Below are 27,961 nucleotides of genomic sequence, written 5' to 3'. Positions count from 1 at the left end.
CGTCCTCCAGACCCTCGCCTCACTATCCTCGCCGCCTGCTCATGTGGCCACAGGCTGGGTGGCCTCGGGAGCCCTCTTTGCGGGAGCCCAGACGGACGTATGGGCACCCCCTGCTCCCAGGACTGATGGGTGGACCCTGGTGCTGACCGCGCTGCGCGCTGGGAGGGCTGCCCCCGTGTGCCACCTCCCTGGGGCCACACCTGACCTCATGGGGGACCCCCGCCTAGGGGAGAGGCCGCCCTGACTGGCCCAGGCCATCCTGCCTGCCGGCCCCTTCAGCAACCCCAGACCACAGGTGAGGGCGGCTTTCTTGTCACACTTCAAAAAAGGAAACAGATCAACGTGAGCTCCAATGGCGGGGCTGGCCTTCCTGACAAGCTCCTCAGGCCATGCAGAGTTGGTTCCCCACGGGGTGAAGCCCAGGAACCTTCACCAGGGCAACTGGGCACCAGTGACTGCGCCTGCCTGCCCACCCAGCACGGGCTGTCCAGGTGCAGACACGGGCCGGCATCCAGCTCTTTATTTGCGCCCAGTGTGTGCACAAACAAGACTCCTTTCACAGAAAGGACCCAGAGGCCCAGTTAAGACTGGGCTGCACCCTCTGCCCCCTGGGCTCAGGCTCCGTCTGTCCCTGTGTGGTTCCTCACAGACAGGCAGAACCGGGGGGACGGTGCCATCCCGGGCACAGTGCCCAGAACCACACAGGTCAGTGCAACCACGCAAAGAGGGCGGAGGACATGCAGTGGGTTAAGCCATACAGCCCGCACCCAGGGGCCTGTCACCTGCCTCAGGCTGGCATTGCCCGTGGAGTCCCACCTGTCCAGAGCGGCCCCCCAGAGCCTCTGGAAGGGAGGCAGGGGCCCATCTTCAGTCAGGAGGCAGGTGAGACGTGCACCAGAACGTCAGGGAGAACAGAGACCGGTCCCTGCCCCAGCCAGGCCCAGCCCAGCCCCTCTGCACTGGCCTCCAGGTGGACGGCTTCGAGAAGGGCCCATGCACGCAGGGCCCTCCGGGTGGGATGGTGGGGGCCATGCCTCTGCCCGGGGGCAGCCGCCCTGACTCTAGCGGGAGACAGAACACCTGCGGCCCACCTCCCTGGCGCCCCTCACCCGGCGGGCCCAACCCCGAGCAGGACGCTGGGCCTCGGCTGCCTCTCAGTCACCCACAGGGCAGCCTCCAGCCAGGGTCAAAGTCTCTTAGAGTGCTTTCCAGAAATCCCTGTGAGACTCCACTCAGCCGTTCAGCTGCCAGTGGATGCCAAGTGGAGAGGTGGTGAAGCTTGAGGGGAGGTCTCGCCCCATCTCCCCCCACCTCCCGTCTGGCCTCCTGATGCAGAGAGGGGGCGGTGGCCACAAATGGCCCGGGGGTGGTGATGACCGGTGCTGACCTGACCAGAGACCAGGGCTGCCTGACATCCAGACAGCCTGAGGCCAGATGGACACTGGGGCTGGAGATGGGGAGGGACCTCCTTCAGAGCCTGACTTGTGACGCGAAAGGAGGATGCTCAGGGTTTCCTTCTGGAACATTACTTCCGTGCCCTCAGAGGGGACCGTGGCTGAGCCTGCCCCTCCTGCTTCCTGTCGCCAGATTCACGAGCTCTCCGGGACGAGTGTCCATGCAGCCCCGCATTTCCAGGCCCGGTGCCTCCTGTGTATACACGGCGGACAGGGTGGGGTCCTCCGGGGGTCTGGGGAGATGCAGCTGGGCTCATGCCTCCCCCAGGGGCCTCTGTCCAGCGGGCCCAGGACTGTGAGTGGGAGGCACTGTGGACAGGGTGGTCTGGAGAGCCTGTGGCCAGTGCAGCGACCACGACAGTGACCCTGAGCTCCAGGCTCCCAGGAAGCTGGCTAAGACCCTTCCCTGCAGGTTGGAGTCAGCCCACACCCCACTGAGTGCGGACCGGAACCCCAAACTTTGGCTTCTGCCTCCTGGAGGCACGGGTGGAAGGCGCTCAGAGTGGCCGTGGTCCCCACAGCGGGGCAGGTGAGGCCTGCTGAGCACCTCCAGGCCTGGCCGTCAGAGCTGGCCCACACCTCCGCAGGTGAAGGCCAGGGAGGTGGGGGCCTTGGGGGGCCGGCTCGGATAGACAGAGGGACTGAGCGGGGGCGGGGGGGGGGCGGGCGGAGACTTGAATGGATGGAGCTGCACTGCAGGGACAGAGACCCAAGCAGGTGGAGCGGATGGCGTGGACCGAGCCCTGCGGTGGTGAAGCAGCCCCTGGGGACGTCTACACCACAAACTCCTCTGGGAGCTGGTCCTTCTGGAGCCGGCTGGGGGACAGGGAGTTCACGGACCTCCTCAGCCCGGGGTCCAGCGCTCGGCCAAGGGCACGGGCACGGGGTGCTGGGCGCGGGGCGGGCTTGGGGTGCGTGTGGTCCAGGCTTCGGCTATGCTGGTCCACGTGTCCAGCTGCCGCCTTGGGCTCCAGGATCTGCAGGCAGAGATGACGAGGAGCTGCCCCCTGTCTCAGTCCGGCTCTGTTCCCCTTCCCGCCCCCCTTAACTCACGCACGCAGCCAGGAAGACCCCCTACTCCAGGCCAAGCTCTCAGTCCCCCACCTGCCTTGTCCCCCAAAACCTCACCCACCCCCCACTGCGAACCAAGTCTCCAGTGGGCTCTCTGGGGGGCCCCTGGCCTGATGGGAGAGGAGGGAGAGAGCTGGCTGCCCAGCCCAAGGGGGGACCTACCTGGTGCAGGGTGGCCTCAGCGCTCGGGGCCCTCATGCTGACCAGTGTGACCTGCACCACAGCCAGCGGCTGCTGCGGGGAGGCTGAGGGGGGAAGGGGGTGTGAGCAGGGCCTGGGGACAGCCCTCTGCTCCCAGCAGAGGGGGGCCCACCCCTGGGACCCACCTTGAAGATGAGACTGGGCACATCTGTGGCTCCACACCCCCTACTCCTCCTGGGGCCTGGGGTCGCAGAGTGGCAGGCTGTGACCTCAGACCCCCGCCTGCAGGCCACCTGCGGCCCCCCCACGCGAGGGGTGAGAGCCCCTTCAAGAAGCGATGGTTTCTGTGGGCGACCTGGGCTCCTCCCCTCAGATGGTCCTCCAGGAACCCCCCGACCCCCGCGCCCGCCTGCCAGTTCCCGCTGCCCATCCTTCCACACTGGCCGCTGAGGTCGTCCAAGTTCTGACGTCCAGGAAGATGCAGACATTATTACTATTGCTGACATTACTGCTCATGCTGGATCGCAGACCTCACGTTTGGACAACGCCTCGGGGATGGAGGCCAGTCTGTCCTTTACCGGAGGACCAGACACTCAGAAGGTAGAGTGGATAGGATGGCTTGATGCAAACCTGCTGTGTGACCCCGGGTGACCCCGGGCGCTCCTGAATCATGCTCAGTGACCCTACATGACCTGAGTGACTCTGGGAGGCCTTGGGTGATGCTGGGTGCCCTGCCTAACCTTGGGTGACTCTAGGTGGACCTGGGTGGCTGGGCCCTGAGGCTTACATCCACTCTCCAAGGTGCTACAGACGCCCAAGGATTAGCAGAGTCTGTGTAACCTTCCTGGGGTGACCCCTTCAGGGCCCCCCACTCCCAGACCTACTGCGGAAGCATCTCCGAGGACCAGGAGCCACGCTAAGCTGGGTGGGCGCTTGGTCCTGGAACTCCCTCAAGCGGCCGAGTACAATCAGTGGCCTCCTGTCACGTGACTTCTGCTAACCCTGGGGGCAGCAAGAGGAAGCTGGCGGAGCTCCTTCCTGCGGTGGGGCCTTTAACGAGGATGCCAGCCGGGCCGTCTCCCTACGAGGGACCGGCTGCAGGGGGCCGACGGGCCGCCACCCGCCGTGTCCGCAGGGGGCCCGGCCCTCCCTGACCCTCGCCGTCTGCCCCCTGGTGCAGGGACTCCCGTGTGACCAAGTGTCCAGGAGCCAGGGTCACGCATGCCCTGGCCCCCAGCGGTGCCCCCAGCGGCTCAGCCGGAGTCTAGCCAGGCGGCAGGCTCCGCGTCCCCTGATCCCAGGTGTCCCCCGCGCGCCCACCTCTGCCGCTGTCGACTGTGCCAGGGCTGCTCCGGCTGCTGCTCGGGCTGCTGGGGGGCTCCTCTGCAGGGAGCCCCGCAACCCCTTCGGGCTCATCCACCGACATCTCCTCCGGCTCCGTGGGCCCCGTGCGCTGGGGGTTGACGTCGAAGCCCAGTGAGAAGGAGTTGCAGCGGCTGCCAGCTGAGAGGCGCGAGCAGAGACTCGGGGGGCGCCCGCCTGCCCCCACGCGGTCCCCTTTGCCTGCCGGCTCCGTGTCCTGCTCGGCGTCCCGCGCATCGCTGACATAGGACTCCCGGTAGCACTGCTTTTCTGTGTGGGGAGGGGCGGCGGCCGTGAGAACAGCGCGGGGGGGGGTGGAGGGGCCGCACACTGCGGGGATGCCCTGGGGGCCGGCCTGCTGCCAGGCCCTGTGAACCATGGCCTCCCTGGAGATGCGGTGGGGGGAAGGAAGTGCCACCCAGACCAGGGCCCCCGTGTCCACTGTCGCTGCCCGGCCCCAGGCGGAAGCTGTCATCCGACCTCGTCCTCTCTGCCCCAGGGGCTATCGCGTCTCAGCCTGGGCGCACGCACACAGGCACATGCACACAACGCATGCTCGTATGCTCGCGCGCAGCTCCTGCGGGCCGGGCAGGGATGGCGCCCACCTTCCGCCTCCTCGAGCTGCTGCAGCTGCTGGCGCGCCTGCTGCAGGCCCAGGTGCAGCTGGTGGCTGGTGCGGAGCAAGCGCAGCAGGTGGCGGGAGCGCCAGGCGCAGCCCGTGCGGTACACGAGCCTGCGGGCTGCGGGCTGCCCGTGGGGCCAGAGCTCGAACTTCTCGCCCTGAACAGAGAGGAGCCCCGGCTGTGACTTCACGAGGAAACCAGACGGCGGCATCGCCAGGCCTGGGGCTGGGAGGCTCCCTCCCGGATCTGTCTCACCGTCTGATTTCGCCTGGCTGGGGGTGGGGGCCTGAGAGTGGCTGTAATGTGGGGCCCTCTGTGCTGGGCTGGGGGCTTCTGGACCCCTGGGCCCACGGCGTGTGGGGCGCCTGAGGCCAGAGAAGGAGCCGATGGCCAGCCCGCGCCCAGTGCCCACCCTCCGCCCCCCGCAGGGTGCCAGGCCCAGCCGTGAGGCCTGGAAGTAGAGTCTGAGGTGCAGGGTTTCCGTGCTCCCCCACCGCCCGACCCCTTTATTGTCTCCACCCAGGAGTCAGAAGCTCTCCTGGTGAGGAGAACCAGGCAGCTGGCCGCACAGGAGGGCGCCTCCAGGGCGGGGGCGTCTCCGTGGCCTGACCCCCCAGATGCTGGGTGCTGGGCCTGCACTCATGGTCGATGGCGGGCTGGTCAATGCCCTGCAGGACAAGCGTCTACCAGGCTCCCCTGGGGGCAGAGGCCCACCCCCTAACCTTGACCCCCTCGGACACGCACCAGAAAGGCCAGCTTCTCAACGTGGGGCCAGGGGAAGTCATAGAGAAGTTGTGGGGTGCGGTTCACCTCCTGCAAGACAGCCATGTCCACAGTCAGCCAGGGGAGGGGCAAGGCCAGCTGGGGGTGGGGCGGGGCAGAAGGGGCGCTGGGGGCGGGGGTGGGGGTGGTGAAGGACCCCTGCAGTCACCTGGAAGACCTGCACCCCTCTGAGCGTCAGGCCCAGGATGACGGTAGGTTGGTCCTCCTTCTTATCCTAAAGGGTCATGATGTTGGTGAGGTCTAGGCCCGTGCACCTCCTCACTGACCCTCACTGGTGGATTGGGGAGTCTGCGGGCTGAGGAGGGTCCCCAGGCCTCCTCCCACTTCCCCTCTGGTCTGGGCCAGGGTCGCGGTCCTGGGATGGCCGTGGGGACACTCCCCCTCCCCATCCTGGTGGGCCCAGGTGGCTCAGCTGGTCCTGGCCCTGGAGGCGTGCCCCCGCCTCCCCATCCCGCAGGGACCTTGTAGAGCCTGAAGAAGTGCACTGGCACGTCCTCCAGCCGGCAGGCCTCCCGGATGAAGCGCAGCTCGGCCTCCCGGGGGCTCAGGCCGCGCTGCTCGAGGTGCAGGGCGGGCGCGTGTCTGAGGACGTAGGCGCTGCCCCTCTTGGCGATGATCTGCAGGGGGAGCCGCCGCCTGATCCAGCCTGAGCCCGACCCTCTCCGGTGGACCCTGGCGGCCCCCAGTGGGCTCTGCCCCCCTGGACTCCTCCCACTCCGCCCCCCGCCCCCCGCCCCCTGTGGACACCCTTGCCCACGTGGACTCCCCCCAAGCTCCCCGATGGACCCCCCTCGCTTCTCCCCCCAGGTGATTTCCCCACCCCGTCCCTCCCACCCCCGTGAACTTGCCACCGCGCCCCCGCTCCGTGGACCCCGCTCCCCATGGACTCCGCCCCGCTGTGGATGCCCCACCCTCCCCCACCGTGGACTTCCCCCGGCTCCGCCCCCCACCCACTCCCCTGCCCTTCACCCCCACTCACCCCCGGACCCCGCCCCCGGGAGGGAGAGAAACCCTCACCCACTGCGGGAAGTAGGCCTGCGGCTGGAAGTAGCAGCCGGTGTGCGCCGCCCAGCGGTGGTTGCCCAGGTCGGCCTGCAGCCCGTAGGCGGCCAGCAGGAAGTAGGCCTCCTCGCGATGGACGCACTGCGAGCGCAGCACGCGCTCCTTCAGGTGGCGATAGTACAGGTGCCGGGCTGCGCGGTCCCTGCGGGCGGCCGGCGGCCGGGCTCAGGGGCCGTCCCCGCGTCCCCCGGCCTCCTGGACCCCGACTGGTCACCCCCAGGCCCTCGGGGCCTGGCGGCGGGGCAGGCACAGGTGGGCGTGCGGCTCCTGTGAAGCCAGGTGAGCAGGGCCCAGGGCCCAGCCGGCCAACCCGGTTTGCAGCCGCCCACACCCCGGGGTGGGTCCCTTTCTTCTGCTCACTGCCCGCCCTGCGGGGGGCAGGGTACCCAGGGCCAAGTCCACACCTAACACCACTGGAGCGACTGGCCCCATGGCAAAGGGCCACCCTCCCTCCCCCCAACCTGCCTGTTCGCCCCCTGAGACTTTTCCAGAACCTTACACAACTGGGCAGGCTTGTGGGGGCCCAGCTCACCTGCTGGCAGTGGTTCCTGGACCCAGGCCCTGCTCACTCCCAGGCCCGGTTCCAGGGCCCCTGCTACCCCACACAGGCTCTGAGGGGTTCTCTCGGGAACACAGCCCAGGGGCTCAGGAGGAGCCTGCAGGGCAGGGCACCAGCAGGAGGGCGGGCCCCCACTTGCACAGGAACCCTCAGGCCCTACCCCCCCCCGCCCCCCGCCAGGGAAAAGCCCCACCCCAGGGCATAAAAATGCCTGCCCTTGAAATGCACTTGTTTGTACCCCCGGTCCTCACACGCCTCTGATTGGGAAGGTCGGCTGCCCCCCACCCTCCCCTCCAGCCTCAGCGGCATCCTGACAGCTCATCACCTTCTGGGAAGGTGTGACAGCAGCGAGCTCCTACCTGATGAGCCTTCCGTTTTCCACGTAGTATTGCACCCCGAGGAAGGTCACGAAGGGGGCGCCTGGCCTGCCGCCGCCCTGGGGCTGGAAGCGTGGAGCGCAGGCCACAGTGAGGCCTTGGGGTGGGGGCTGACCGCTGCCTGGGGCGCCGGACGGAGCCACCACCCCCATCCCCGCAGACCAGCCTGAGCCCATGTGCGTCCTGCGGGCGGCTCGTGGCTTCTGTCTCTTTGTTAGAAGTGAAAGCAAAGCATCCAGAACACTTGGGGCACTCGCCTGCACCCTCAGGGCCGGCTCCATGCCTCAACCCGGGGGATGGGGCCGCCTGAGGGCCAGCAGCCCGGCCTCCGGCCCGGCGCGCTGACTTACTCCGCGAGTCTCTCTCTTCCAGTCCTTGGAGAAGTATTTGCCGAGCTTCTGCTCCAGATCCATGAAGACGTGCTCGTTGTCTACAGAGAGAGGCAGGGCCTGAGCACAGCGTGCTGGGACTGTGAGAGTGTGTGTGTGCACCAGTGTGAGCGTTAAACACGTGTGAGTGACTGTGTGCATGAGAGTATGTGCATGTAAGTATAATGTGAGTGTGAGTGTGTGCGTGGTGCAGGGTGTGAATGTGTAAGCATGTAAACATGTGAGACAGCGTGTGTGTGATATGTGTGTGCATGTAGATACTTGAGTATGTGTGTGTCTGAGTGTGCATGTGAGTGTGCGAGTGTGTGTGTGCCTGTGTGCACCAGTGTGAGTGTGTGAACACATGTGAGTGTGTACATGTGAGTATAATGTGAGTGTGAGTGTGTGCGTGGTGCAGGGTGTGAATGTGTAAGCATGTAAGCATGTGAGACAGTCTGCATGAGTATGATCATATGTGTATGGATACTTGAGTATGTGTGTGTCTGAGTGTGCATGTGCGTGTGCGAGTGTGCATGTGTCTGTGCCCATGAGAGCACATGTGTGCTCTGATGTGGTGAGGAGGAATCGCCCCATGCCCCTGGAACATGGCACAGGGGGGCACCAGGCAGAGGCCTGGGATCATCTGCCCCTAGCACCCCCCACCCCTGCCCTGGGAAGGGGCCGGGGTCCCGGGGTCACCAGGCGATGCTTGCTTACTTCTGACCACGCTGAGGCCAAAGAAGTGGGCTTCTCTGATGCCGGTCAGGTCACACACCTGCTGGAAGAGCTCGCGCCCCGTGGCCTGCACCTGTGAGGGGGCAGGAGGCGCTCAGGGCACAGCACAGGGCAGTGCCCGCGAGAGGGGTGAGGAGGAGGGGCTCCACCGAGCAGAGCTGGCAGGCAGGGGCCTGGCTCGGCGGGCTCCCCAACCAGCGGGGTCAGCGCGCAGGGTCCCTGGAGGCTCCCGGGCTGATGACAAGGCGTCCCTCCCTGCAGTGGGGCTCCTGTGAAAGAGGGAGGGGGTGCCGGCTCCAGAGAGAGCCTGTCCTTCCAGGGACAGAGGCTGGGTGCCCCCCACGCCTCCCCACCTGAAGCCAACATCGCCAGGCCACTCCTGGAAGTGGGGCTGGGATCTGGGCACCCCTAAAAGGAGCCGGTCATGTGGGGGCGGGTCTGTGACTCCCCATGTCCCACTCCTGCTCCAGGCCATCCCACCGGGTTCCAGGGCCCAGGCCGAGCCCCCAGCCCTGCCGCCTTCCGGCCCCTCCCAGCTCTGCGCGGCCTGTCCTGGGTGTGTGTCCACCCTGCGTGGTCAGAGCCCAAGCAGCCCTTTCACCTGCGTGTGCCCAGAGGAGGGCGTGCGCTCGCTCAACTGTTAGCCACTCTGCTTTCCATTGTCCAAAAATGCTTCAGTCTTCCTAAAAAGTCCGTTATACCAAACATCCCCCAAGATTAAATTTCCAGTGGTCTCACGAATGTCAGCATTTTCCTGCTTTGTTGATTGGACAGAGCTCAAGGCCTTGATTTTGGGGCACCTGGGTGCTGTTCCCCGTGGCCAACACGTCTCCTGGATGCCTCTGGGCCTCCGTCCTCTGCGTATCCTGGGCTGGTGGTTGGGCCGACAGACGGAAGCTCCCGTGCGGGGCTGAGTCCATGTGTGGGAGGCTGGCTGAGGAGGCCACAGGTGGTGGACCCATTCACCCCGGGCTGCCGTGGGGCTGGAGCGAAGTGGCCCTGGGTGCTGAGCATGGGGCCTGGCCCGGGGCGTCCGAGGACACTGCTGCAGGCTTCCTGGGGAGGCCGTGGCTCCTGGGACTTCGGGACGGTCTGTCACCAGGGCGCCTAACCGTCTTCAGTCAGAGGGGCGTCCCGCTGCTCACTGGTCAGTTCCTGGGGGTCCAGCCTGACTTGTTGAGGGTCGGCCCCTCAGCCTGCCATGACGGTGACTCACCATCTGGGTCTTCCCAGCCATCGTCTCCTGACGCTCGGTGTGAAGCCGCGGTGCAGGTAAACACGGGGTCTGCCCGTGCGCTCAGCCTGGCGTGCACACGCCTGGAACTAAGCTGGCCCCAAGTTGCGAGGCCAGGTGGGGAGCCTGCAGGAGGCCGCCCTGTGGGACCCGTCACAACTGAGTTCCGTGTCTGCATCCACGGGCTCACCTGCCTTCTGGCCGTGCATCCTCCAGGGAACCCGCCCTGGAGGGTCCCTGCAGAGCCAGGGAGCAAGACTTGGAAAGTGCAGGGAGACACACGGCCCTGACTCGGGAATTGAGGCCCTCACGTGGGCAGGGCCCACACCCAGCACCTCCCTCCCACCTCCCCCAAGTCCTCCTGCTGCCCCCTCCCTACGGCCTGCAGCAGCTCTCAGGACACAGTGAACCCCCTGAAGACCCACGACCAGCTCGCTGGATGGGGACAAGGGCTTGGGGCCTCGGCTCCAAACCAGAAGAACGTCCCTGAGCAGAGAAGCCTTGGGGCACTGCGGTCCCTCCCGGCCGGTCCCAAGGGCAGCCCTCAGGGAGCCGGCTCTTCACTAGGCCCCTCCCACGGTAAGTTCTGCTTTTTCACAAACCACAGCTACCCTTTACTGCCTTCACCTCATGGCAGACAGATGGGGAAACAGTGGAAACAGTGTCAGACTTTATTTTCTTGGGCTCCAAAATCACTGCAGATGGTGACTGCAGCCATGAAATTCAAAGATGCTTGCTCCTTGGAAGTAAAGCTATGACAAACCTAGACAGTGTATTAAAAAGCAGAGACATCGTTTTAACGACTAAGGTCCATCTAGTCAAAGCTATGGTTTTTCCAGTGGTCATGTATGGATGTGAGCGTTGGACTCTAAAGAAAACTGAGTGCCGAAGAATTGATGCTTTTGAACTGTGGTGTTGGAGAAGACTCTTGAGAGCCCCTTCGACTGCAAGGAGATCCAACCAGTTAATCCTAAAGGCAGTCAGTCCTGGATGTTCATTGGAAAGACTGATGCTGAAGCTGAAACTCCAATACTTTGGCCACCTGATGCGAAGAGCTGACTTGTTTGAAAAGACCCTGATGCTGGGAAAGACTGGGGGCAGGAGGAGAAGGGGATGACAGAGGATGAGATGGTTGGATGGCATCACCGACTCAATGGATGTGGGTTTGGATGGACTCCAGGAGTTGGTGATGGACAGGGAGGCCTGGCATGCTGCGGTTCATGGGGTCACAAAGAGTCGGACACGACTGAGCGACTGAACACCACCAACACCAAAACCCCTCCAATGAGGACACCCCCTCAGGGAACAGCCAGCTTTCTAGGTGCTTCTCTGCATCTCTGAACTCAACTAAGACAGGCCCATGAGGGGAGCAATAAGGACAGAGAGACAGAGTCTTTCCTCCTCGGATGGGGCCTGAGCATCCGTGACAGCTGAGCACGCGAGACGTCCTGTGGATGGCAGCTTCCTGGGCCCCCATCCCCCCAGGCCCCCTCCACCCCACGTTCCCAGGAAGGAGATGCAGAAACAGGAGCTTCCTCCTGTTGGGGGTCCTGTCCCCTCCTGATGACAGTTGGGGATGGTCATCAGAATCGCTCCAGTCATGGGCCAGGTGAGGGCTGCCTCCCCCTTCCCAGCACCCCAGCCCCATGGGGCCTCCGGAGCACCCTCGTTCCCCCATGCCTCCACTCCCACCCCTGCGGGCAGGGGCAGCCACGCCTGCAGCAGCGAGATCGCACACAAGCTCCGGGACAGGGCTCAGGCTGCAGCCCCAGCTGGGGTCCCAGCTCCCCCCAGCCCTGGGCCTCGAGTTTCCCCCTCTGGGGAGTAAGGCCAACGGGGGTGAGGGCCCTCAGGCTGCGCGTGGGGAGGGTGAAGGGAGGGGGCAGAGCCCGCCACATCAGGGCTCCGGGCAGTGCGGAAGGGGCCGCCCTGGGCCGCACAGCGAAGAGGGGATGGGCCAGAGGAGCCTGCAGCTCAGACCCCCGGGAGAGCGGACGCCCTGAGGGCCAGAGCCCCAGGCACAGAAGAACCTGAAGGCGCGTCACTTCCGCTCAGCACCCGGGCCAGTGGGAGACCCCGTCCCCGACCGCAGCCACGACGAGGTCCCGGCTGGAACCGCCCGTCACTGACCCCCTAGCCGCCCCTGAGTGCCGAGGGCCAGGCTGGACGCCGGAGGCCCCGCGGGCGGGCTCTGAGTCTGCCCTGCCGACCTGCCCAGTATGTGCCCACGCTGTTCGTCCTCAGGCCAGGCCCCACGCGCCCCGCACCCCAGCAGCTCCCCGGGCCGGCCTGTCGGGGCGCTGGGGGGCGGGCTCTGGTCCCTCGTGTGTTCCAGGAGCCCCTTCCAGGGAGGGCGGAGCAAGCAGGGTCCCACCTGCGCGCCCCCGGTGCTGGCCGCCCGCAGGGGCCCGGAGGATGCCTGAGGAGCGTCCCTGGGGTGGCCGGGGCCTGGGGCAGGCCGTGGGGAAGCGAGCCGGGAGCCCGCGGGTCGCTCGCTGCCTCAGAGCCTCCGCCCGGTGCCCCCGCCCCGTGCCTGCTGAGCGGGGCCAGGCGTTCGTAACTGACGGTCCACACCGCTCCTGCGAGGACGACCTGAGCCGTTGTGAGCCCAGGACGGCGTCCAGTGAAGCCCCGCCCCGCGCCCCGGCCCAGCACCGAGGGGCGGCCCTTCGCAGGGAGGGCGGGGCCTCCAGGGTCCAGCCCGAGCCTGTGTCCGGCGCAGTGGAGGGCGGGGACTGTGCGGGAGGCGGGGCTGCAGGCGGCTCTGTGTGAGACCCCTCCCCGAAGACTCGCGGAGACCTGGGCGGGGGAACCTGGCCACTCGGGCGGACGCCGGAAGTGGACCGCGAAGGGTCAAGGGGAGGAAGGACCTGGGGCTGCGTGACGGCATCTGCTCTGAGCATCACGGAGGTCTGGGGTCTGGGGAGGACACCTGCTGCGAAAACGCAACTTCTCCCCTTCTTGGGAAGACGACCGCGGTCTGCTCCCCGGGGCAGGACCTCACGGTCACCCACAGACAAGGCGGGAGAGGCCTGACTCTCACCGCTCACCCCACCGCCCCTGCTGACCCCAGGCCCTGCTCCTCTCCATGCTCACCCCAGGACCCCGTCCCCAGGCCCTGCTCCCCTCCATGCTCACCCCAGGACCCCGTCCCCAGGCCCTGCTCCCCTCCATGCTCACCCCACGGCCCCCCGTCCCCAGGCCCTGCTCCCCTCCATGCTCACCCCATGGCCCCCCGTCCCCAGGCCCTGCTCCCCTCCACGCTCACCCCAGGACCCCGTCCCCAGGCCCTGCTCCCCTCCATGCTCACCCCAGGACCCCGTCCCCAGGCCCTGCTCCCCTCCATGCTCACCCCACGGCCTCCCATCCCCAGGCCCTGCTCCCCTCCATGCTCACCCCAGGACCCCGTCCCCAGGCCCTGCTCCCCTCCACGCTCACCCCACGGCCTCCCATCCCCAGGCCCTGCTCCCCTCCACGCTCACCCCAGGACCCCGTCCCCAGGCCCTGCTCCCCTCCACGCTCACCCCACGGCCTCCCATCCCCAGGCCCTGCTCCCCTCCACGCTCACCCCAGGACCCCGTCCCCAGGCCCTGCTCCCCTCCACGCTCACCCCACGGCCTCCCATCCCCAGGCCCTGCTCCCCTCCACGCTCACCCCCACGGACAGCCGCAGCCGTTCCCGTGTAGGCAGCAGCACCAGCACGTCCCGGAGCTCCGCAGTCATCCCGCCGGCTGCACACGGTTCTCGGGACCGGGGCCTTCCGTCTGCTACTGCAGGAAGGACTTGTCAGGGTGGGGAAGGGCTGGCAGCCGGTGTATCCCCAAAGGGACAGGGGCTGCGTGTCACCAGAGGGATGGGGCTGTGTGTCCCCAGGGGGACGGGGCCGTGTGTCCCCACACATGGGGCCGTCTTCTGTCGTCCGGCTGCAGGCGGGGTGCCGCACCCAGACTCACCCAGCTGCCGGCTTCCGGGGATGGGTGCCCTGTGAGCTCCTGGCTGGGAAAAACGCTGGCACTGGGGCCAGGACAAGGTCCAGGCTCCTAAGTAGCCGCGATGTCTGGAATGCAAATAAACACGCCGGCTGGCTCCACCCTGCTCCCGCCTGACCCCTCTCCCCAGCGGCCCACCTCCTCCTCCAGATCGGGGACTGAGCGTGGCCCCAAGGCCCCGTGTGGACCGCAGACCCAGGCCCCACGGGGAAGCTGGAGGGGCTGGAGAGGCGCCCCGGGTCCCCATGGCTCCCTGCCTCCTCTCACACCTGGAGGGAGGTGAGCCCAGAGGTAGCGAGGCCAGTCCCCAGACAAGGTCTCCCCGAAGGTTGCCCTGGCCCATCAGGCCGGGGTCCCTGCCCCCTGCTGGCCAGGGGCCCCTGGTGAGCGGACCTCCTGACCTCCCAGCTGCTAGGAGAGCGCGGGGGAATGGGACGGCCCGGCCCGCAGGTGATTCCCATCCCTGCCTTCGCCCGCACCCCGGGTGTCCGTCCCCAGGTGAGCTGGGGGCCCTGAGCTGCCGCCTCTGAGAGGGACTGGGGGAGGCTTCCAGGGCACAGACACGAGGCCCCGGGAGGGCGGCTGGCCAGCCCCGGGAAACTCGGTTCCCGCTGTCCTTACATCCGGCCCCACCGGTGTTGGAAGGCCTGGGCCATGGGTGGGGACGTGCAAAGCCCTTCTGGGCTCTGTCTGCCCCTCGCTGGGGGGTCACGGGGACTCTGAACAGCCTGCCGCCCTTTGTCTCCAGGGTCAGCAGCCCTGCTCTCCTCCGAGATGTGCGTGTCCCTTTAACCTGTGACTTGAGGATTCTTCCAACGGCTGAAGAGCCGGGAAGCGGATACTAACCCCTGACCCCTGCACCTGTGCCTGGCTGCCCGACTCACTGCCTGCGATGCCCTGTGAGCCACAGACCGTCCTGCCATGAGGAAGGATGGACGTGGGCACGGCCCCTTTCCACGAGTGTCCAAGCAGGGGCAGCCACGCATGCGCACACACAGGGACCCTGGGGGTGCAGGCAGGGGCGCAGAAGTGGGGTTTCTCCCAGGGAAGGCGCCAGGAATGGACATCAGCCCCCACCGGGCAGCTCATGAGCACAGCCCAGGGGCTCTGCCCCAGGTTCTGGATCCTGCTCTTTGTCCTCTACCTCGAGATGGGCCTGCCAAGAGTGTTTCAGAAATAAAGCTTCCAAAACACAGGCCCAAAAAGTACAGGTTTCACAGAACGACGCGGGAAAACCATTCAGCAGTAAGTAGGAACAAACTACTGGTTTGTGGACAAATGTCAAAAAATCATGCCAAGCGGAGAACACGATTTACATGAGTCCATGACACATGCTAGAGGCCACACCGGAGGCAGAAAGCAGGTCCGTGCTGCCCGGCTGGAGGCGACCACAGGTGGGCGACGTGCCGCGGTCAGGCGGTGGGGGCACGGTTGTGCATTTACCAATTCACTCTATTGTTCATTTGAATGTATTTTTAACATGTAAATTGTACCTCAACAATGCCGTTAAAATACCCTATACAATAGTAGAAAACCACAGTCATTCCATAGAAGGCACAGAATACAATGCAATTGTCTGCCAGGAAAGCCGCTTCTAGCAGGTGTGTGTGCCTGTGTGTGCCCTGTGTGCGTGAGTGTGACAGAGTGAGCGTGTGCGTGCCCTGATGTGAGTGTGCCTGAAGTGTGCGTGTGCATGCCCTGTGTGCGTGAGTGTGACAGAGTGTGTGTGTGCACGCCCAGATGTATGCCTGACAGTGAGCATGTGCATGCCCTGACGTGACTCTGCCTGACAGTGTGCGTGCGCATGCCCTGTGTGCGCAAGTGTGACAGAGTGAGCGTGTGCGTGCCGTGTCACTCGCCTGGCCCGCCCCGTGTCCAGTGAGGACCCGGTGCAGCCCCTGCCGCCCTTCTCACGGCGCTCCTTACAGCTCTGCTTCTACTTCTTAAGGTGCTTCTTCATTCCCACTCTTCCTGGAGGGGCAGCTGGCCAGAGGCAGCGCGGCTTGCTGGCTTCATCCATGGGGAGCCTGATGCAGAGAGGTCCCTGCTCCAGCGCCTCTGAGGCCGCACTGCAGACCCCGCTGAACTCAGGGACGCGTGCTTGCTCTCATGGCATGTCCAGGGCGGCTCCGAATCCCGAGCGGCAGACTCAGCCTGGGGGGAAGCACAGGGGTCTCACTGCTGCTGGGAGGGGGCTGTGCAGAGTGCTGGGGCCTCCCTGATGCGCCCCCGCCAGGAACTGAGGACCCCCGGCAGCCCTGGCCAGGTGATGAGGCGCCAGGGACCGCTGCCCCCGCCACCCCAGTAACCTGTCCGGCCCCCACAGCTCCTGCCCGGTCCCGCCAGCCAGTCCAGGAGCAGCCGCCAGTGAAGGGACCCAGTCCTGGTTGGTCCCACTCCTGGGCCCTCCCCGGCTGGGCTGGGTGACAGAGCTCCTGGGTCTAGGGCCCATTAGGGGGGCACTTGCCTTTTCCAGTCCACACAGCTCTCAGGAGTGGGGGCCCGGAAAGGAGGGCAGAGAAAATGGGGACACGGGGTCGGCAGGGGGCAGAGGTGACCTGAGAGGCGGCGCCCGGGTCACAGCCTCGCCCTCCTGGCTGAGGGACCAACCGACCCTTGACGGGCGGGGCCCCTGAGGTCAGGGCGAGGTCACCCCCAAAGAGGGCCTGGGTCCACTTCCAGGACGGGGCCTCTGGGCGTGATCACTGCCCCTTGCTGCCCCCTCCCACAGCCCCCTGCCCAGCCCACCTTCTCCCCACCCCTTCCCCACTCAGCCTAGCTGTGCTGCTTCCGGAAGGCGGTCCTGGGGCCTGGATGGTCCTGGCCCACCCCACATCCTGGCCACTGTCCCTTGAGCAGCCCTTGCACACCCACCCACACTTCCCGTCTCACTCCCGGCTTGGCGTGAGTGCGGCAGGCGTGGACCAGGGGGCTGATGTGGGAAACAGGGTGGCAACCCAAAGCCTGACCCCCTGAGGCTGAGAATGGGGCCTTGGGGGCCAGGACAGCAGGGGGGTGTTCCCCGAGGCTCTCAATTACTCCCCCCCACATCAGCCCGACCCCCTGAGGCTGCGAAAGGCGGAGCTGGGGGCGCTGGGGGCCAGGACAGCAGGGGGGTCCCCGAGGCTCTCAGGACCTCCCCACCCCGTGTCGGCTCTCCTGGGGTCACGTCACGAGGGGCAGGAACACTGTCCTTGTCCCCCCATCTTGTGGGGTCTCCCCCCTGGAAAGGGCCTGGCGCCCTCTGGGGCAGGAGTTTAAACGGTGAACCAGAGCACAGCTGTGGGACCCGCGAGCTGGGACTCGGGGAGGGGCCACAGCACGGGGGCAGCAGAAGGCAGGATTTGGGGTCCGCTAGAACTGCCCTGAAGGATGGCAGGGCTGGGGGTCCCCGGGGGAGCAGGCTGAGCCACGCTGACTGGCCCCTCACTCCACGACAGGTGGGGGCAGGGACACCCTTGTCCCCACAGTGGGGATGAGGTCCGGCAGACGGCAGGGGCCGGGGCTTGTCCCAAGCGTGAGGCTGTCACTTGGGGGGTGGGGGGCCAACCGGGGCGTGCTCAGGCCTACAACTGCTCCAGCCACCCCCCCCCCCACCCCCAAGTAACCCTCACCAGCCCGGTGAGGATAGCGGAGGACCCCTGGGATTGCCCCGCGTCAGCCCCCAGCCCTCCTTGGGGCAACGCAGGCCAGGAGGAGGAAGGTGCCCGAAAGGATACGAGTCAGCGGTTATTACTGGGTGGTGGCCGGGCCCACCCGTGGCTCCAGCTGCCCTTCAGCCGGGAGAGCAGATTCTTAGAATTCCCTCCGGCAGCCTCCTCTCTGCTGACCTGGCCAGGACCGTGATTTAGAGCCACGATGACCCCACCCTCCCCGCTCAGAGAAAGAAGCCAGCTGTGCACGGACGGCAGTTTGCTCAACCTTGCCCAAACTGCGTGGAGCCGGGGGTGGGGGTGGGGGCAGGGGCTTTGGGAGCAGATCAGCCCAGCCCACGATCTGTGGGCGTTTGGCACACCCTCTGCTGTGCAAGCGCCTGCCTTCTGCGTTTAGCGAGGCTTAGTAGTGGTGGTCGTTGCTCAGTCGTGTCCGACTCTTCGCGACCCCACAGACTGCAGCCCACCAGGCTCCTCTGTCCATGGGATTCTCCAGGCAAGAATACTGGAGTGGGTCGCCATTCCCTTCTCCAGGAGATCTTCCCGACCCAGGGATCGAACCTGTGTCTCCTGCATTGCAGGCAAACTCTTTACCGTCCGGGACACAGGGAAGGTCAGTGAAGATTAGCAAAGCTCAGTGCTTCCATAGGCGAGTTATCCGAACAAACAATGCACCTGTGTCTGCTGGCTGGATGCCTCTCTCTGGCTGGAGGCACCGCCCAGCTCTCCGGAGTAAGCCCTTGCCCCCGGTGGGGCCCCCTGCCCTCAGCACAGAGTGCCCTGGGTTTTGGCAAAAGGCTGCCAGGTGCCAGGGCCTCACGCTGGGGCCTTTGTCTGGTCTCGGAGGCTGCGCTGGGCGCGGAGCTGGTGCCTGGGCCCTGGTTCAAACCCAGACTGGCCGCTGGCTGCAAGAGAGTGGGGAGGGGTCCCTGGGTCCCTGAGGCCCCGCAGGTCCTGGGCTAAGTGACCCAGTGGGTGTGGGGCAGAGGGGGGGGGAGGGGCGTGCGGTTCACTCTGCTGGGTGAACGCAAAGCAGACGGGCATAGCACGGATTTTTGCTGCTTCTGAACGGTCTGCGCGCTGGAGGACACTTCTCAGCAGTGCCGGGCAGGCGCGGCCCCTGCTCTCGGGTCCCGTGAGGCCTTCAGGAGTCCCACGCGGACTGCGCAGAGCTGAGGGCAAAGCCGGCCACTGTGGGCCTGCTCATCTGAAAGCAGGACTCTGCCCTGAAACCAGTGCGAGGGTCTCAGCGAAGAAGGGAAGTTGCGGGACACGCAGTGCCCGCCGGGGAGGAGAGACTAGCCGTCCCCACGCCTGGCGGGCCCTTTCCTTAATCTGCTCCGGAGGCGTCTGGGGAGCCCGCAAGGCCATCCAGATCACTGGGAAACAAGACGAGACCCTCCCCTCAGCCCCCTCCCGCCCCCTTCTCCCCCTCCGCCCCCTCCGCCTGGGCGCCCTGCCCCTCCTGCTCTGCGCCCAGGACAGCAGCCTTGGGGGTCGCCAGGGGTGTTTCTCCACGGCTTCACCTTCAGGCCACGCCCCCACCTCCACCTCCCGGTCCACACCCCTCTCCTCCAATGTGGACTAGGGGGGCTCCTAGATCCTCCTCTCTCAGCTCCCCCACCCCAGGACTCTCGACACCTCAGCCCTGAGATCTTGCTGAAATGGGGCGGATCACACACTCTAGCCGAGAATGGCTCCCACCTCCCGCCGAGGAGAAGCAGGGTCCTTGGCCTTCGAGCCCCTCCGAGGGCCAGCCTGGTCTGTTCTCCGCCCCTGGACCTTTGCGTGTGTGCCCTCCAGGACTCAAGGTCATGGCCACTGGTCATCCCCCGTGTCCCCTTCTCCCGACTGAAGAGAAGCCCTGTCAAAGGCGCTGGACCAACGCACTCAGCGTTACACTTGACCATGCCCCAAGCAGATGTCACCGTAGACCCCGACCAGCATCCTTCCGAGTTTACGGTTTGCTGACTTTTACAAGGTGGCTTGGACTTCCTGGACCGACCCACGGCTTCCACTTGCTGGAGGTCACAGCAGTACACGAGACACACGAACCACGGGGACTCAGAGCCGCTTCGCAGGCCCGCCAGCGGGCTCGCGGGTCTCTCTGGAGCAGGCACAGCAGAGGCCACGAGGTGTCGGGGTCCTGCTGACCGCGTGCGCTGGGAGCAGAGACCACGGAGTCACCTGGACCCGGCCTCGTGAGGAGCCTCTGGGAACGGCCGCCGCTGCCCGGATGGCCGAAGTTCCAGTGCTTTCTGCTTCTTCACTGGGGAAGCCAAGTCCTGGTGCGGGTGGACTCCACAGACGGGCCCCTCTGGGGGGCGGGTGGCGTTAAATGAGGCTGCTGTCCCTGGGTTGTGTGCGGTGACCCCAGGGCCCCTTGTTCAGCGTGGGACACTCCACACACCAGGTCGCCCCCCACTTGCTGGCAGGAGCCTCTGGTGAGCTAGGTGACGCCTCCCGACTGGCCGGTGGGCCCGGCGTGCTTACCTGGACCCCACGGGGCAGGCCTGACACTGTGTGGAGCCCGAGGCGGGGACTGGGGGGCAGCATCCCTGGGGGAGGGGGAGTGGCCATTGCCTTCAAGGTTCCCAGGCTTCCTGGAGGAACTCCTGCCAGAGCTTCCAAAGCCCTGAAATAGACCCTGTAAAGCGTCCTTCCTTCCTGGCTTCCTCCTCCAGTGATGGTGGCGCCGGGGAGGGGGGCGCCCCGACGTGCTGGGGTGTGTGCCGCCCATGAGCGCTCTGCCTACACGGTGGACACCGGGGCTTCTATCCTGACACGCTCGTTCCAGAGCCAATCTGAGGGTCAGCCCAGGACACAGAGGCCCCCAGGCAGGAGAGGGTTCAGGGCCCAAGCTCCACGGAGCAGGAAGCTCACCCCCACAGCGGGGTACCTCCCGGGGAAGCAGGGGCTTCCTACACGGGGGCCACCGCAAAGGTCTCTGTGCATGCACGCATGCTGTAGCTTCAGTCGTGTCCAGCTCTTTGTGACTCCGTGGACTGTAGCCCACCAGGCTCCTCTGTCCATGGGATTCTCCAGGCAGGAATCCTGGAGGGGGCTGTGACCTCTTCCAAAGGGTCCTCATTACCGTTTATTTTGCATCCACCACAAGGACCTGCAAGGTTACTGGGAGGGGCCCCCTCCCTCGAGTCCCAGCCTGGCCCTGCCTGGCGACCCCCAGGGCTGTACCAGCCTGTCAGTCATGGCCCTTGGAAGAACATTCTTTATTCCATGATCCGGGTCACGCACACATGTGTGGGCCGCTAGGGAGTGCAAGGCCTCCAGCGGGCCTCCCGTGGTGGAGGGCGCGACTGCCGGCTGACCACCGGCTGGACCCAGACCGTCCATGCCCCTGTCCTCGGAACGCGGCCTCTGCCCACTGTCCACACACCCGCGACCATATTAGGGAGGTGGCCTTGAGGCAGCTCCGCGGGGCAGAGACGGCCGGGACGTGACCTCAGTGGAGTCCTTTACGGCCTCTGTGTGAACGTGAGACCTGGGCGGTGGGCCAGTCCGGCCTGGTGCTGCCCACGGCGAGCGCAGTATTTGAGGCCCTCGCTTATCAACCGCGCCTGCCGTCCGCGCCTCTCCGAGCCCTCCGTGTACGAGCAGGTCCAAGTCTCACCCAGCAAACTCCCGAGACTGCGAACCAACCAAGCAAAGTGTGGTCAGTGGTGGTGAGCGCGGCTCCCCCATCGCTGTTCCCGATCTGTGGGCATGCACTGGGGGCGGCGGGAACCTCATCGGGACCCAGTCATGAACGTTAGCCGGCCGCCCGGGGACCCTGGGCCCCAGCACCCTGCAGGGGCCGACAGGACTGTGCCCAGCTCAGGACCACACATGGCCCCGTGGCCACCAGGCCCTGTGTGTCCTCCTGGCTGGCCCACCCACCGGGCGCGGGGTGTTGCTGTGACGGGATTCTCAGATGCCATGATCAGTTGGCCTTAGGTAAAGCCGATGACCCCCCACGGCGCGGGCGGGCTGCCCTCTAGGAGGTGAAGGCCAGGAAAGACCAGGCCCCTGGAGGGAGAGGACGCCTCTCCCCAGACAGCCTCCGAGGAGGGAGTGCCTGCCCTCCTCCCTTCTTCCTTCTGGGGCCCAGAGCCCCCTGGTCCAGGGGAAGGGGCAGGGGGGGGGTGCTGCCCTGCTTCCTCCTGGGCCCAGAGCCCCTCTGGTTAAGGTAGCGGGTGTGGGGGGCTCCCCTCCTTCGTCCTGGGCCCAGAGCCCCCTGGTCCAGGGAGCAGACCCCCCCCTCCTCCCCTCTTGGGCTTCCCCCTGCTCTCTCCCCCCACCAGTCCGCCCTCCCCAGGGAGTCTCGCTGACTCAGCTCCCGCCGCCCCAACCTGTGCCTCCCTCCACTTGGGCCATCAGAGCGGCTGCTCCCTGACATCCCTTCCTCCTCACTGCGCCCCGGACGTCTGAGAATGGATGAGGAGTCACTTCCAAGCAAACCCTCCTAACACCCCCTGCCCCCCGACCCCCGGGCCTCTAACCCTGACTGCGTCTCCCTCACCTCACCCTCCCTCTCTCCGGCCCAGTTCCTCCTCACCCAGAATTCTACCGGGACCCCACCTCGGGGCCCCCACCTCTGCGCCTTGCCCAGCACCGTCCCCTTGGCCTGGGACACGCTACCTCGGGCCCCAGCCCTTCCCACGGTCCTTCCCACTGTCCACTGGCCTCCAGCAGCCGGTCACCCTGGTCCCGACCCTGTGCCCCGCAGATACTGCAGCTCGATCGTGTCCCAGACTCTGTCTCCCGTGTCCGGCCCGGTCTCCTGGCTAGCGCCCCACGCTCCCTGCACAGGTCCGTGCCCCACTGCTGCACAGGCCCTGGGCCCAGCTGCTCGGTGCACACGCGTGAGGCCCAAGGGGCCATGTCACTCTCTGGGGGGCGGAAAACAAGCTGCAACGTCACCAGCTACCCGTGGCTTCCTTCATCAGAGCGTCGTCCGCTCACCCCATTCCTGGCGCAAGGTGTGCACCCCGCGAGACCCCCTCAAAGAAAGGACCGACTGTCAACATCCACTGTGCCGTTCACCTGCCGCAGCCCCTTCCCCCGGCCGCTGGGTCCGGAGGGCGGTACCTCCAGGACATCTCCAGGCGGAGGCCTGGGGAGGAGGAAACAGCCGGGGGCAGGGTCCCCGAGGCGTGGGGGCGCGGCACCGCGCAGGCGCGTGGGGGCGCGTCCTTACAGAGACTCGGCCTCCTCCCGTGTGTGCCTGGCGGTCAGTTACTGTCTCGGTCCTGCTCTCCGTGTCCCGACAGCTGGACCTGGGGGCCCAGTGCCCACGGGCACCCTGCATACCTCTGCTCCTTCCCTCTCCTTACATTATCGAGTGAAATAACCCCAAGAACAGCCCCCTTGGTGATGCCAGTGCCCACGAGGCCAGTCCAGAGGGGACGCCGGCCGCGGCCACCGCGTGTCCCTCTAAGGGCCCCTGGGAAGGCAGTTGGGGTCCTGGGGTGCTCCATGGCAGGGCAGTGAGCGGGACCCCACGGCCGTTTCCGGGCCGTGTGCGACTCCAGGGCTGCGGTCCCTGCAGTGCTGGACCAGGCGCTGGGCGCCCGGCTCTCCTCCCCGTCGGCCACCCGTCTGTGTTGTGACGGTCACGCTCGCCCTCCCGCTTGCTCACTGACTGCCTCACGGAACAACCCCGCCTCCGCCAGTCCCCCAGGGCCTCCCAGCAGGAGACCAGGAGGGCGTGGAGCGCGGGCCGCAGCGCCCGGTGGGGGTTGCAAGACAGGGGAGGGGCCGAGCCTAAGGGCGCAGACCTGGGGATGGGGGCCCAGCCTGGGGGAGGGAGGGGGGACGGGGCAGAGCCCAGAGGGGAGGGACGTGGAGGGGGCGGAGCCCAGTGGAGGGGGCGGAGCCCAGAGGGGAGGGACGTGGAGGGGGCGGAGCCCAGGGGACGGGGCAGAGCCCAGAGGGGGAGGGACGTGGAGGGGGCGGAGCCCAGGGGAGGGGGCGGAGCCCAGAGGGGAGGGGGCGGAGCCCAAGGGAGGGGGCGGAGCCCAAGGGAGAGGGACTGGGGCGAGCCCAGAGCCCAGAAGGGCAGGGAGATGCCAGGCTCCCAGAGTCAGAGACGTCCCGCCTGCCGCCCGCCCTCTGGCCCAGGTTGGTGCCGGCTCTAAGGACGGGAGGAGGGGAGGATTAGGTGACCTTGCCCCTCTCCTGAGTGACACGCGCCCTGGAACGTCCTCAGGTCCCGCCTGTGAGAGCAGAGACCCGACCACCCCCTCATAATCCAGCCACGTTGCACACCCGGCAGAGGTCCTGTCAAACAAAGTGCCTGGTCGGCGTGCCAAGGACACACCACACTTTGAGGAAGCCAGTGACTCTGGGGAGGCCAGTTCTTGTACTTTTCCAAACCAACCACTTTCCTGAAAAAACTGAGGCTGAAACAGACCGGCCAGGAGCAGGTCTGCCAGCCCAAGCCCAGGGTCAGCCCTCTGCCAGGGGGGCAGCCCCAGCCACGCCCACGACTACGCACAAGCGGCCCCTGGGGGTCGGGTGGCCGAGGCCTGGGGGACACAGGCCTGCCCCTTGTCCGCACTGCCGGTGCTCAGCCCACCCTTGTTGAGAGCAGAACGGCGCAGCAAGGTCCGGCTGACTTAAGCTCCTGGGCAGTTACTGCTTCGAGAAGAAAGGCCCTGCTGGGAGGAGGGCAGGGTGCCAGCAGTCACTGTGGGGCAGACCAGTCCTGGCTACCCTGGGGCTGGGGTCAGGTGATGGGCGACCAGGCCCTGCCATCAGAAGCAGCCGGCAGGCCGCCACCTGCCTTGTCTTACTGCAAAGCACACTGAGGTCCCAGGGGCCCGTCTTCCAGGTCTTGGGGGCCGAGGGTCTCCTGGAGGTCAGGCTCACCTCTCTCATCCCCTGAAGGGAATGGTGCTGGACCGGCGCTCAGGAGGATGAGCAAGGATGACAGCAGCTCCTGGAAGAGCCGCACCACACCCGCTGCCCCCAGCCCCGCGGCCGCCGGGCCCAGCCCAGGCCATGGACGGGGGCATCAGAACGCCAACCCCAGGCCCCTGCTCTGCCTAACCACACCCGGGTCAGCGGGAGGCCGGGGCCTCTGCGTCCTGTGTCACCAGGATCCTCTGCTTGGGAAAACCCTTGGAAATCCAGGAGGAAGGATCCGGATGGGGCCACGGTAAGCAGAGGCGACCGGGGGAGCCTCCTCTTGTCAACAAGCAGCTGACCCCCACAGCCACCCGCCAGGTGAGACCATCTGTCTGCCTGGGTGGGGCCTTCCTGCGGGCGCTTTCCCTCTGCCTACTTCTGGGGGGACAGGCCCGGCACGTCCCTCCCCCGCCAGGATTGGGTGGAGGGGTGCGGGGTACACTTTGTTTCCAGGCACATTTTAATGGAGGCAGCGTGACCAAGGTCCCACAGAAATGGGGATGCAGGGCCATGTCAGGGCCCAGCTCCCTGCTGACAGTGTCCTAGAAAACCCCTTCTGTTTTCAAGGAGACCTGGCAGGAAGCAGGGACACTGGCCCGGAGCCCAGACCACCTCGTGTACGCCCGTGCTCACCTCACCCCCACCCCACAGAGCCTGCCAGCCCTCTGCCTCTTCCCGGGGCTGAAGGAGAGAGGCCCCGGCCGGCCCTCTGCTTGGCGACTTGCTGCCAGAGTCCTTCTGTAGACGTGCTCACTGCCAGCCCCCAGCACCCACGCACAAACCTCCAGGACCACCCAGCCTCCTGATCTGCAGGCACTCCACACCCCGCGTTTCCCTCTAGACGCTTCTGGGGCAACAAGAGACAGGAACTCTGCCTAGAACCTGGATACCAGTCCTGCAGGACGGCCCTTTCAGAGTCTAGCCCTTGGGAGCAGGCTCAGAAAACCTGCATTTCAGGCCACCCCTGGATGGAGGGTGGGGGCCGGGGTACAGGGGGCCTAGCAGAGGCCGTGCTGAGAGGAGATGGGAGGAAGTGGAGGGCGGGGGCCGGGGCTCTTCCCGAAGGAAGGATGGGCAGGCAGCGCACAGACTGCTGTGCGCGGAGCTGGCCCGACCTGGTCCTCACAGCAGAGCCAGACCAACCCGGTCCCCGCAGCAGGCCCGGCCCGACCCGGTCTCCACAGCGAGCCGGCCCGACCCGCCTCTACAGCAGGCCCGGGGCGGTGCCGAGGCTTCAGCTCTGGACCCAGCTAGTCGCGGCGCAGGCAACAGCCATCGGCCAGGTCCAGGCCGGGACGCAGGAAGGGGCGCCTCTCGCGCTCTGACATGCTCACCTGCGGAGATGGGAGTCCGGGTCCAGGCAGGGCTCACGGGTCCGGGTCGGGGTCCGGGTGGGGGTCAGGGTCCGGATCCGGGTCAGGGTTCGGGTTCGGGTCTGGGTCCGGGTCGGGGTCCGGGTGGGGGTCAGGGTCCGGGTCCGGGTCGGGGTCCGGGTCAGTATCCGAGTCGGGGTCCGGGTCCGGGTCTGGATCTGGGTCCGGGTCGGGGGGCTGAGGGTCGGGGCGGGAGTCCAGGTCCGGATTCTGGCGACAGTGTGAACTTGGCCGCCGCTGGGCTGCGGTCCGGGTGGAACCCGCGGAGGCGGCGGTTGGGGGCGACCCCGGGGGAGGGGCCGGCGCCCCCCGCTCCGCCCGCCTTCTCCTCCGCCGGCCCCGCCGGCCCCGCCCTCGCCGGCCCACTCCGCCCAACTTCCTGAGGTTGCCCAGTCCAGGGCTCGCACCGTCGCGGTTGCTGCCCTTTCCCAGGGTTGCAGCTGCGCGGGGTCGCCAGGTCCTTGGTGCCCCTCAGCGGGGGTCTCACGGGCCCAGGTCCACTGGGGGACGCAGTGGAACGGTCCCGCCTGCCCTCGGCTGGTACTGGAGGCGCGGCGGAGAGCGCGGAGCCGCGCGGAGGAGATGCGGGGAGCTCCCTCGGGGGACGCGCGAGGCCGGGTGCCGCCCGCCGGCCGATGCGCGTGGCTCCGTGCTCTGGGCACCGCGCTGGGGCCCGCAGGAAGGAGGCGGGGGTCGTGATCCGGAGAGAAGCAGGTGAGGGCTCTGCGAGTGCGCACCCGGAACCCCAACGTCACCAGGTCCCAGCCTCGCTTCTCTGAACAGCTTCTAGAGTCGGCTTCTAGTATTTCAGTTACTTACTCTCATGAGTCCCCCAGTTAGAGTGTAAGCTCCACCAGGGGAAGTAGTTCTGTTTGCTGTTGAAACCGGAACACCGGGAGAAGTGGCTGGCACCTCGTGGTTGTTCAGCCTCAGGGCCACATGCAAGCCAACCGCTGGGGTGAAGATTTGGACTTCCCGGGGTGTCTGCCAGTGCTGGGTTCAGACCCGGGTTATGTATGCTACAGATTCATTTGCTGCTGCTGCTGCAAAGTCACTTCACTCGTGTCCGACTCTGTGCGACCCCATAGACGGCAGCCCACCAGGCTCCCCCGTCCCTGGGATTCTCCAGGCAAGAATACTGGAGTGGGTTGCCATTTCCTTCTCCAATGCATTAAAGTGAAAAGGGAAAGTGAGGTTGCTTAGTCATGTCTGACTCTTCTAGATCCCATGAACTGCAGCCTGCCAGGCTCCTCTGTCCATGGGATTTTCCAGGCAAGAGTACTGGAGTGGGTTGCCATTGCCTTCATTTGCAGTGTGATTTTTTTTTTTTTAGGCTTTTGTCTAGTCTTCAACAGTATGTGAATGGAGAACTTCCAGATGTTCAAGCTGGATTTAGAAAAGGCAGAGGAACCAGAGATCAAATTGCCAACATCCATTGAATCACAGTAAGAGAATTCAAGAAAAACATCTATTCTTGCTTCATTGACTACACTAAAGCCTTTGTGTGGATCACAACAAACTGGAAAATTCTTAAAGAGATGGGAATACCAGACCACCTGACCTGCCTCCTGAGAAACCTGTATGCAGGTCAAGAAGCAACAGTTAGAACTGGACATGAAACAACGGACTGACTTGGTACCAAATTGGGAAAGGAGTATGTCAAGGCTGTATACTGTCATTTTGCTTATTTAACTTTTATGCAGAGTATATCATGCGAAATGCCTGGCTGGATGAAGCACAAGCTGGAATCAAGAATGCTGGGAGAAATATCAATAACCTCAGATATGCAGATGATACCACCCTTATGGCAGAAAGCTAAGAGGAACTAAAGAGCCTCTTGATGAAAGTGAAAGAAGAGAGTGAAAAAGCTGGCTTAAAACTCAACATTCATAAAACTAAGATCATGGCATCCGGTCCCATCAGTTCATGGCAAATAGATTGGGAAACAATGGAAACAGTGACACTTATTTTTGGGGGGCTCCAAAATCACTGCTGATGGTGACTGCAGCCATGAAATTCAAAGATACTTGCTCCTTGGAAGAAAAGCTATGACCAACCTAGACAGCATATTAAAAAGCAGAGACATTACTCTGCCAACAAAAGTCCGTCTAGTCAAAGCTATGGTTTTTCCAATAGTCATTTATGGAGGTGAGAGTTGGACAATAAAGAAAGTTGAGCACTGAAGAATTGATGCTCTTGAACTGTGGTGTTGGAGGAGACTCTTGAGAGTCCCTTGGACAGCAAGGAGATCCAACCAGTCAATCCTTA

The 27,961-nt window shown here is 65.5% G+C and overlaps 1 protein-coding gene and 2 long non-coding RNA genes across 5 annotated transcripts; 1 reads left to right on the top strand and 2 right to left on the bottom strand.

The window, feature by feature from the left end:
- Positions 1–503: 503 nt before the first annotated feature.
- FRMD1 (FERM domain containing 1) lies at positions 504–13,990 on the bottom strand. 3 transcript variants are annotated; one of them, XM_070461344.1, is made up of 13 exons: positions 13,723–13,990; positions 13,424–13,539; positions 8,518–8,608; positions 7,783–7,862; positions 7,415–7,497; positions 6,452–6,638; positions 5,896–6,051; positions 5,583–5,648; positions 5,396–5,464; positions 4,634–4,808; positions 3,987–4,298; positions 2,688–2,770; positions 504–2,431 (listed from the first exon to the last, which is right to left on the bottom strand). In XM_070461344.1, exons 2-13 carry the CDS (start codon positions 13,490–13,492, stop codon positions 2,228–2,230), a joined length of 1,575 nt encoding a protein of 524 aa, XP_070317445.1. In that variant the 5' UTR covers positions 13,493–13,539; positions 13,723–13,990; the 3' UTR covers positions 504–2,227. The 3 variants fall into 3 exon arrangements, with proteins under 3 accessions (XP_070317445.1, XP_070317444.1, XP_070317446.1); XM_070461343.1 differs by having other exon boundaries at positions 13,424–13,536; XM_070461345.1 differs by lacking the exons at positions 13,424–13,539; positions 13,723–13,990 and adding an exon at positions 9,137–10,103.
- On the top strand, positions 13,607–15,297 carry LOC139032971 (uncharacterized). Its single transcript, XR_011485588.1, has 2 exons — positions 13,607–14,256; positions 14,507–15,297. It is a non-coding gene; the product is annotated as an uncharacterized lncRNA (long non-coding RNA).
- Positions 15,298–20,624: 5,327 nt separating this feature from the next.
- On the bottom strand, positions 20,625–25,960 carry LOC139029619 (uncharacterized). Its single transcript, XR_002317066.2, has 2 exons — positions 25,655–25,960; positions 20,625–21,059 (listed from the first exon to the last, which is right to left on the bottom strand). It is a non-coding gene; the product is annotated as an uncharacterized lncRNA (long non-coding RNA).
- Between the last annotated feature and the right edge of the window lie 2,001 nt (positions 25,961–27,961).

Source organism: Odocoileus virginianus, chromosome 34, assembly GCF_023699985.2.
Source record: "Odocoileus virginianus isolate 20LAN1187 ecotype Illinois chromosome 34, Ovbor_1.2, whole genome shotgun sequence".
Lineage (NCBI taxonomy): Eukaryota > Metazoa > Chordata > Mammalia > Artiodactyla > Cervidae > Odocoileus > Odocoileus virginianus.
The sequence above is the reverse complement of the archived record's forward strand: the minus strand, read 5'-3'. Positions and strand labels throughout refer to the sequence as shown.